This window comes from Hyperolius riggenbachi, chromosome 4 (assembly GCF_040937935.1).
Source record: "Hyperolius riggenbachi isolate aHypRig1 chromosome 4, aHypRig1.pri, whole genome shotgun sequence".
NCBI classification, from domain to species: Eukaryota; Metazoa; Chordata; class Amphibia; order Anura; family Hyperoliidae; genus Hyperolius; species Hyperolius riggenbachi.
In genome coordinates this window covers 331,742,772-331,753,559 of record NC_090649.1, presented here as the reverse complement: position 1 = coordinate 331,753,559, position 10,788 = coordinate 331,742,772, and the positions used below count along the sequence as shown (strand labels likewise).

The 10,788-nt window shown below is 44.1% G+C and overlaps 1 protein-coding gene across 1 annotated transcript in view; it reads left to right on the top strand.

The window, feature by feature from the left end:
• COG2 (component of oligomeric golgi complex 2) overlaps positions 1-10,788 on the top strand; it is a 142,863-nt gene that overhangs the window by 84,986 nt on the left and 47,089 nt on the right. Inside the window, exon 11 of the mRNA XM_068231820.1 lies at positions 3,929-3,990. Coding sequence (XP_068087921.1) covers positions 3,929-3,990 — 62 coding nt within the window. The remainder of the gene's footprint in view (positions 1-3,928; positions 3,991-10,788) is intronic.

Sequence of the window (10,788 nt, the reverse complement as noted above, 5' to 3'; positions counted from 1 at the left end):
GCTTCTTCCAGCCCGTGGCAGCTGTCCTGTGCCCTAGCCGCAGCTCCGGTGGCTCCTGTTCTTCTCCGCTGGCGCAGCCGACATCATCGGGACGGTACTGCGCAGACGCAGTTCCGTCCTGATGATGTCGAAGAGACCACGTGACCCGCAAGGTGGAGCGCAGAAGAAGCCGCCCCGGAACCTGACCTAGCGAGGCCACCAGAGAAGACCGGGAGCCACTGGAGCTGCAGCGAGGGCACAGGACAGCTGCCACGGTAAGTGGATTTTTTTTAAATGCTCGGATGTATCCTTTACGTGTAGTGTTACTACAGACTGCAATGTAAAGTGAAGCATTCTGAGTGGTCTGCGTTATTTTTTTACTAGTTTATGCTGAAGGGGACTCTATATAGGGAGAAATATACACAGCAGGCACACAGTGTGGGAAGGAGAGAGATGCCAAACACACACACACACACACACACACACACACACACACACACACACGTACACACGTACACACACACACACACACACACGTACACACACACACGTACACACACACACGTACACACACACACGTACACACACACACACACGTACACACACACACGTACACACACACACGTACACACACACACGTACACACACACACGTACACACACACGTACACACACACACACACACACACACGTACACACACACACACACACACACACACACACACACACACACACACACACACACACACACGTACAGAAATTCACACACAGAAACGCACACAGAGCCACAACCTCTCTCTCCTTGTCTGGCTGTCCTACACAGACTAGCTGTAATCGTCCTGGCAGCAGGAGGGGTGGAGGTACATCCTGCCTGTGTGTGCTTCTCCCCTCCCTATCTACTGCATGTGAAAATAACTACAGAGGTGATAACGTAAGGACTGAAATAATAGGATAACACTCACTATAAAAACTTATAACTACACCATAATAAGGCAAGCTTCTTGAATTAACACTTAAAATACTGCTCGACGTGTGTTGATAACTTTTCACTTGCTTTATTATCACTAGTATGATCTTAGTGAATTGAGGTGCATGAGGAAAACGAATCGTTCCTAACTGAAATCTTGTCACAGAATGAAAAGGCATCAAATTACACCAAAGGAGGGATATGTCATCTCTTTCATTATGGCACTTGTATTGCACAAGCACACTCAAAGTTCTTCAGTACTTCAAATTAAACCACAAGTACTGCTCCCTACCCCAATCTCCCGGTTCCGTATTGTAGACCATTTACATCTGAAGCTCTTGAGGAGCACAAGGAGGATTATAAAAGACAAGAAAGGATGCATTTGACAGACAGATCATAACCACGAAGGCTACTGATGGGAGCAAGACATTCTGATAAAATCCAATCCGATCGGTTTTGTACTGATGAGGCAATGGGCATGATCCACAAAGCTTTTTCATCTGTTTTCACCTTATCTATGTTACATTTATAAGCTCCCAAAGAGCAATAATATAATTAAAATAAGAAAAGTAATATTGAAATGAAGTTAATCAGGAACAACTTACTTTGATTATTTTGCTTGTTAATGTACTGAAAGGTTATTTTTATCAATTAGGTGATAAATAAGTCATTTGTGAGAGGTTTTGTAAATCGATCCCAATGCAGGAGATTATGTTCAAAATGTTTTGAAATTTAAAATCTCATCTGTTATAGAATGAATGACAAATAGGCTCGAGGACAATCCATTGCTTGTAATGGAATTGTTTTAACTCCATAATTGCCTGAAGTGCTTGCAATTTCGAGAATTAATTAATTAAATAAAAATTCTAATATTTCTTTTTCTCCAAATGTTTTCTTGTGCTTCAGGGAGCTTGTAAGAATTGGCTGTATTTTGTACTTGTCTAGGAAACATTTTCTATTGTTCCCAGACCTTTACTGACCGCATTTAATTTTGAGTTCCAAAAATAAGTTTGTCATTTTCAGCCCTACAGTGGTGTCCGTTTCAGGATGAATTACCACTTTAGTAGCACATCTGGCAGTGTTAAAAAGGGCTAAAGATCAGTTCTGCATAAGCATCTGCTGTGTTTCTTTATAAAGCAACTGAAGGAAAGCTTTATACTTTGCAGACAATACAAGCAGCAGCTTAAGGAATGTAGAAGTAACAGAAAAACTGACTTCAACTGAGAACTCATGTTAATCAATAAGCAAGGTCACACTTTAATGCAGATTTCGCACGCAGAAAAAAAAATGACATCGTGCGCAATTTGTCAGTTTTCTCTATAAATTACATTAGCTGCTATAAGGCAGGGGTCACACTTGTCTTTGAGTTTTCTGCAAAGTGTAGAAAACTGAAAGACAAGTGTGACCCCTGCCTGAAAAGTGGTGTCATCGGCTTCTCATGTTCCATTGAGAGATGCATGAAGTTATATATTTTTTACTATATATATATATATATATATATATATATATATATATATATATATATATATATATATATATATATATATATATTCTCTGGTAGTTTTAGATTAAATGGGATATACATATTTCATTTTTTTTTTACAACCAGTATCACAGCAAGAAAACCTTTTTAAGTTTATTAAGGAAAAACAACCTCCTCTTCCAGTTTTTTTAGTAATTATTTAGAGCTCTACTTAAAACTTTAGTTCCAGCTGTTTTTGTCTTGCAGACCTTTATACATATGCTCCTCTTACTAATATAATAAATGCGAAAGTTTGGATGTTTGTTACTCAATCACGCAACAATGGCTGAACGGATTTGAATAAAAATTTGGCACACACACATCGTACATTACCTGGAATAACATATAGGATATGTTTTATCTCCATAACCAAAAAGTAGGCAGAAACAAATACAAATTTCACTGGGAAAATGTAAACTGCAGCCATTCTTACACGGTTAGGCTGGTTCCACACTAGGCACGGTTACATGACGGACCCTGTGGTTTGTGATCCTGGCAAAGCTGTACGCAAACTGATCCATGCTGCCCTTTTGCAGCATACGTTTTTGATCCATTTGCGTTTTTGAGGGGGCTAAAAGACAGATGTAGGGGGTAGCAGGCAAGACGGGGTGGCAGTGGGGCTCTCCCTCACCTGGGTCCCCCGTTCCCGCTCCCTTTCCAGCTAGTTTAAAAAATTTAAATAATTTAAAATGTATCATCAAATGTAGCGAGCGCGGAACTTACTTCCTTGCGTCCCACCGCTGCGTCACTTCCTGTAATGCCGCCCTCTGTTGTTCATTGGACGACATTACAGGAGGTGACGCAGCAGTGGTGGGACGCAAGAAAGTAAGATCCCCGCTCGCAGTTGCTTGCTACATTTCATGAGATTCATTTTAAATTATTGAAACTAGCTGGAGGGGGAGCGGGGTGGGGGGACCCAGGTGAGGGGGCATTCCGCCGACCGCTGTCACCCCCGTCCTGGCTGCTATCAGCCTCTAGCATGGGGCCCCCTCTCTCCCCACAGGCTGGGACACAGAAAACTGATCCTTTTTGTACAGTTCAGTATAAATACAGCCATCATGCAAATTTAGGTCAACACCTAAAAAAAGGTACAGTAGACTTAATCATTGCTTGCTTTAAATTAGACCAGTCCACAGATTTACAGAGTCTTCCTTTCTGTAGCCAACAAAAAGTAAATACCGGTACTCTCAAAATCTGCAATCTAGACTGAATGAATGTTCAGTCTGAAAATCTATCATGACATTCTCAGTCGATCTTCGGTGCAGTATAATATTTCAGGGAGATCCGATCTGAATTATAAAATTTGATGGACATTGATTATTGATCATTTTATTTTAATCACTCAGAATATTATACAGAATATTCTAGGTTAATGATTGCTACCGTATATCAAACTATGTTGTTCTCTTGGGAGTGCCCATTTCGCATCTGGTTGATCCTTTTTTTTTTTCTTTCTTTAAGGTTTAAGGAAATAGCAGGAAGTCTAGAATCTGCACTGCTATGTCCCCTCGAAGATACTTCAGGTAAAATTAGCATTTTTCAAATTTAAGTGATTTTTCTTTTTTTGCATTGTAGATACAGTATAAATAGTGGACTGTTATCCTATAATAGCTACTCAGAACACATTTTAAGGGTCTGTACACACTGCTGCGTTTGCGCTGCATTTTTTAAATCGCAAGGTCTTTTGAAAAATCATGAACATCATGATTACCTGTACACACTGGTGCGATGCGTTTTTAGAAAAACGCAATCACAGTGACTGCTGTGCTTTTTAAGCACTGTGTTTGAAGAAACGCATGAAAACCGCAATGCATACAATTTTCATTGCGTTTTTTAGGTAAACAATCAGGAAACCAGGAAAAGATAGCCTTAGCAAAATTGCAAGCGCACAAAAATCGCAAGTAGAATTTTGAGTAAAAAAACGCGATTGCGTCGCACTGCGTTTGCGATTGGGCTTGTGCTTTTCGGTGTGTACAGGCCATAAAGATTTTTTGCTGTATACATATGGGTACATCATTTTTTATTTTATCATGTTCTATTTTACTTTTAAGCAAGCAAATTAATTTATATTTGTGATATTTAACATTCTCTACACGGTGCAATAAGTCAGTTACTGAAACAAGTTTATTTCAATCAACATGAGACTCAATCTATTTTTGATAATGTTTATTCTACACCTGCAGTTTTATCAGATTCTGGCAATAACTGGGAAGTGCAAGGAGTTTTTTCTATAGTTAAATTCTTTAATAAAGGAGTTTTAAAGCAATAATAAAAAGTGACTCCTCTGTGTTTACAGAGGGTGCAAAACATTGTAGTATCATTAACCCTTAGACTGCCGCAGATGTCTATAGGTGTTCTGTGTTTTCTCATCCATATACCATGTACGTCTTAAAGGGACACTGAGCAGGGGCGCTGGGTATGCTTTTAAGCATACCCACGTCTATATGAGGAGGAGCAAAGAATGTCTAAAAGGCATACAGTACAAAGTTTTGTCTCAGTTCCAATTTTCTACTTTACTTGAAAAACTGGGGTTTCTTTCAGCTCCTACAAGTCACGTGTGTCCCTCGCCGCAGCACTGGTCTTCTTCAGCTGGCAGCCTCTGAAGATCACCAACCCCTCGCTTGTCCTTTAATAACAGGACATGTGTTACAGACAAGCATGCAAGGAAATAGCTGGGGCTGCTAAAACACCCCTAGAAAGGATTCTTTTCAATGAGATACAAGCTGCAATTAAGCTAAAGACTTACCATATATTTCGGACTATAAGACGCTCCTGACCATAAGACGTACCTAGGTTTAGAGGACAAAAAACAGGGGGGAAAAAAACATACTAAACCTGGTGCATCCATGGTGAAGTGTCATCTTGTGGATTAGGCCCCCTTTGTACCTCATGCCTCCTTATACCTCTTGTGTCTCCCTGTGTCCTCCTCTGTCCCCAGGTGTCCTCTTCTGTCCCCATGTGTCCACCTCTGTCCCCATGTGTCCACTTCTGTCCCCATGTGTCCACCTCTGACCCCATGTGTCCACCTCTGACCCCATGTGTCCACCTCTGTCCCCATGTGTCCACCTCTGTCCCCATGTGTCCACCTCTGTCCCCATGTGTCCACCTCTGTCCCCATGTGTCCACCTCTGTCCCCATGTGTCCACCTCTGTCCCCATGTGTCCACCTCTGTCCCCATGTGTCCACCTCTGTCCCCATGTGTACACTGTTATAATTTAAGTAGGCCTCAGTTATTTGGACTGAGTTAGTCAAAAAGGCTTGATGAGCAGACCTGCCCTTTAAGGGGATTTTCTCTGAAGAGAGAAAATCTGCAGTTCTGTCAGCAGAACTAGAACATACCAAGAAGCTGTTCTGAACAAGGCCGCAGGTCTTCCTGACCTGGGCCTGGAACAATAAACATCAGTCATGTTTTGTAAATATTCACATTCCTGCATGTATGTCAAATGTCTCATTGATTATTAATCGAGTAGGCGGATATGATGACACCATGAGTGGGTCCACCAATAGACTGATATAGGGGGTGGCGAAGATGATGTCATATTTAACTCTTTCCTAGCCGGTATTAAATCTGGAGCGAGCGATGGAGAACTCACTTCTGCTTCTTCCTTCTGCACTAGCTCGCAAGGCCGACTTGGACCTCTAAGCATGTTATTCCTTTATGTAAGCTGATATAATGTATGCTATGTACATAGGTAGTTTAGTGTAACGTAGGTAGGAAGAAGGTACCTGATAGACTTCGGTAGGGAGTCTAATCACGAGCAACATGAAGATTTGCATAGCTAGGATATGATGACTGTATCTATCTGTCTTTCTGTGATTTGAATAAATAACGGAAACATTGGAGAAGCCTGAGAAAGTCTATTTCCTGTTTGCTGTGTGGAGAGTCAAGTGATCTCACAGTCTGTGAGACGATGGTGTCGAAGCAAGGTGATGAGAACAGTTTATAACAGTGGTGCCGTGAACCCAGCTGCGCTGTCTAGCAGAAAAGGCAGGCAAGGACCGGGCCAGATGTCAGTCAGTTATCTAGTTTTCAAGATATTCCACAGCGACATAAGCGGAGTTGACGCGGACTGGAAAACTTATCAAGAGGATAAGTAGTGTGTGGGAGGCCGCTAGAGAAAGGCCAACACACGGGCTGCAATCCGGGTGATGATCAGCGGCGAGTCATGGACCGGTTTTATTTGGATTGTGCTGTACACGCAATCTAGCCGAACAAAGGATTCCTTGGTGAGGTATCCCAGGCAAAGGTTTTGAGCAAGTTACCTTCGGGACCGAGAATCCGCTGAGAGAACGCTCAGTAAACGCTCACCGAGGTCCATCGACTCGTGGGAAAAAACTTGCCGTCAGCTGATCGGATTGGAAGTCGGTACAAGTCTGTAGAGCCAGGCAAGTATAGTGTTTCATTTGTTTAATTCTAATGAAAGTGTTGGTATTACATGTTGACAGTTTGTTCCAGCAGTGTTTTCTCTCTAAATTTTCCAATGTATGTTCGTACTGGTTTTCCTGTGTAGGTTTTTTTTTTTTCTCTCTCTCGGGTTGTGCTAGTGGCTGCTGCGTGCGGTTTCAGGTTTTTTTTCCTCTCCTTTCTCTTTCTCCCGTGTGTCTGGGAGGTTTGCCAGATATGGGAGTCCCCCGCAGGAGAGATAAGGGGGGGCTAAGGCTTTCGAGTAGTAGAGGGGGGGGGGAGAGGAGAAGGAGAGAGAGGGAAGAGAGAGGAGACTGGTAGTGAGGAAAGTGAGAGAGAGACAGCTGTGCGGTTTTAGAAGGGTTTAAAGCACTGTGTTAGCTGTCAGAAGTATGTTTTTTTTCTCTTCTCGGGGAGCTATACAGATGCACGCAGCCCACGGACCTGGGTCGCTTTGAAGGTATGCAACAGTTAGAGTGACAGCTGAGATAGTGGGTGGTGCTACTGTATGGGGCTCGGACGTAGTTTTTTCTTTTTTTTTTGTCAGCAGGGGTGTTCAGGAGATGTTCTGCTGGGTAGAGTCTGTGGTTCAGAGATAGGAGACTCCACGGTGGAATTTCTGGTATTTCTCTTTTGGGATGTTTTTCCATCCGAGAGCGTGTAGAGCGGTATGCTAAGCTTGGGGAAGAGCTTTTTCTGCTGAAATGTTTAGTGTGCATATACATTGTATGTATGTTCTAACTGTTTTTTTCTCCTAATGGGTATAGGATTAAGCGGTTGCTACGGGGGATTGATAGCAGCCATTTTGGCTGGCATGCCATGACTCAACATGGCGTCGGGTTTCTGAGAAAGCCACTCCCATCTGCATGATGTATCAGCAGGGGAGGGGGCGGGAAGCGCCCACTGATAGGCACGCCCCGATGGCAGGGGGGAGGATGTGCTGGGGGGGATCCTAGGTCCCACGTCACAGCTGGGCACAAGGCGCCGTGCACGGAAGCAGCTGGTGGGAGGGGGGTCCAGAGTGGGGACAGTAGAGAGATTCTACTGGGTTTCTTGGCTTCCAGATGATTTCCTCAGAAGAAGTCTGGACACAGGGAGTGTCCGCATACGTGAGCCAAGCAAGTTGCAGGCTCACAGATAGGAAGTGTTTCCCAGCTAGGAAAACACGTATAAGTCAGATAGTCCCCAGGGAGTGATTTGCGAGTGCTGCGCAGATCAGGGAAGTATCTGTACTGTGTTGCTTATGGGATTATTCCTGTAAGTGAGGCACCTTAATGGGTGGTGCAGCATGAGTTCCCAATAGAAGGAAAGGGGGACAGCGCATCAAAGGGGGTGCCGGAGTTGGAAAAAAGGGAGTTGACCAATTCGGGTTTCCGTCGCCGCTTCTGCAGAGCGGTAACGTTTTTTTCCGGTTTTGTCGTGAACAGGGCCAGAGCTGGACTGAGAGGTCTATGCTGGGCTGGAGCTGTTTTTGTGTGCGTTTTTTTTTCGTCCACTGATTGGTCAAATATGTTTTTTCCAGCTCCTATCAATTGTAGCACAAAGAACAAGGACTGACAGCAGTTCATGGGGCAATTATACAGATGATAGAATTGCCGTTTACAGAGTGACAGTGTGTCAATACGGTGTTTTCCATGTGACTACCTACCAAGTGGGCATTCAGGGATCTGCATACAGGCATGTGACGCTGGTATGCTTAGCCCTGCACCCTGTGTAGGTTAAGTGCAAAGTGCTCCTTCCTACAGGGAGGCAGCAATTTTTTTTTGGTAGTTTAGGTAGTGGCACGGCAAACATTGATCAGAGGGTACAACACACAGAACTTCTAGCAGAGCTGGTATCGCGATGAAGTTCTAGATAAGTAAATGCGATAATGAGTAAGAGCATTGCAGGCTCACCTGCAAAGCAGCATCAGGTGTGGCATCCGTAATCTGTGCATGCGACGGCCGCGCATGGACAGATAAGGGGGGATGTGGAGTGAGCTGCAATGGGGTGAGAGCTTCCAAAGGTGAAGCGAGCTTCCATAGGTGAAGTCCGCGGGAGCATATTTTAAACAGGTAAGTACTGAGGATAGTACTGAGGTAGGGGGGTGAAGTTTAACTCCAGTCTACCAATAAGAGTAAACAGAGTTCATGAGAACCATAAAGCAACGAGATCAATTACGGTATATATTGATCAATTTAAAGTGTAAAGAGTACAAGCCGCAGGGCGAATCCCAAATCATTAATAAGAATTGATTTGTTTGTATTTCGATTTCAGGTGTTTGGCAATATGGAATTGAGACAGCTGCAGTGCTGGCAGCAAAGATGGAGATGTCAGTCGGATACGCGAAAGGTTCCAGATGCCAATCTAAGCTTGGAGAACAGCGAGATTCCTGAGATTGGAAAGAGACTAAAAAGCGAGATTCCTGAAATTGGAAAGAGACTAAAACACGAGATTTCGGAGATCGGAAAGAGACTAACAAAACTGTCGGAGCAAAGCATAATGCAAAGTGCTAATGTTTTTCTTTCCCAGGGTGGTGCTTTTATAATGAAGAGTACCATGCTGATGGTGATCCTCGGTTGCCATTCCGTCCTAGGAGAACGAAGAGAGGACATTCTCATGTATAATAAGGGGTTAATGTTGGGTGACAAAGGTACTGATCCTTTTACACCTCCCTCCACTTGGCACAGATGGACCATGCAGGGACGGAGGAAAAGAGCACTTGTGCCAGGAGAAAGCAAATTTCATGGCACAAGGTGGGTGAAAGGTCTGAAGGGTCAAGTGTGCGGGCAGTGGGAATTTAATGGCAGTGTAAATCTGCTATTGAATGCCACACTCCCAGAATCGATGCACCGATCCAAAGGTTTGTTAAAAGGTACATTGCAGTACAATGGGTACATGCAAAAGGTGGAGTGTGTGATTCAGGGGTACCTTGTCTTGGTTATGCAGAGTGAGATGGGTCCAGATTGGAGAGGAACGAGCAGGAGGCGTCAATTCTCTTACCAGAGAGACGCAGGGGACCACATCACACTCTGGAGCTACCAACAGAGAGTGCCTCTGAAACAACTATACACACGTAAAGGCTGGAAAGCCAAGGGTGGGTGGTTCTCGAAACGAGAAGTAAAAATCGAGATCAAGCCACATTTCCAGGTGACAAAGAGGGTGGGGAGAGCGGTCCCGGGGGGGGGGGGGGAAGCCCACACAGGGAACCCCATCCACACTACACGGGTCACAACAGGGGACGACATTACACAGTCCATGTGCAGCAGCTTATCCTCATGATAGTTGGGTAAGTGAAGAGGTACTCTTAATTGAAAGATTGCAGAGAGTACAGTCTTCCCGACCTCAGGTGCATAGTGTGCCTCAGAACATAAGGGGGGAAGAGGTCCAATCAGGACAGTTGGGGGCATATTTTGTCAGGGAGAGGCAAAAAGATCCTGTGCAACTGAGATTGGACAAGGGGAGGTATAGTAACTTTTCTGGAGAAGGATCTTTTGCATGGCAGCTTCGAGATGTTTGGGTGAACAAATGGAAACGGTGCAACATTCCTTTAGGCACCGCCACTTCCTTAGTTCCCACCTCAACACATGTCTTACACCAGGACCTGAGAGGTCAACCTTTTTTGGGTGCTAGACGGGGAGGTGAAACAAGTAGAGTTGTCCTCATGCGGGCAATTCTTGCAGAAGTACCTGCGTTGGCCGGGGCAAGTCAAATTTAGTGGAGAAGCCTGCGGGCTCAATAACGCAGACTGCGAGGCTACCATTCAAAAGATCCACCCTGAAGCCCAACCGATAGTTCCGGTGGCTGAAGGAAAGGTTTGTTTTTTTAACATAAGGTCTAATGATACATTCAAGGTATATTCTCATAATTGTTCCGATAAGGGGGAGTTTCCAAGGGGAACATATTGTGTGAGTGGAGATCCCATATGGATCCTGTC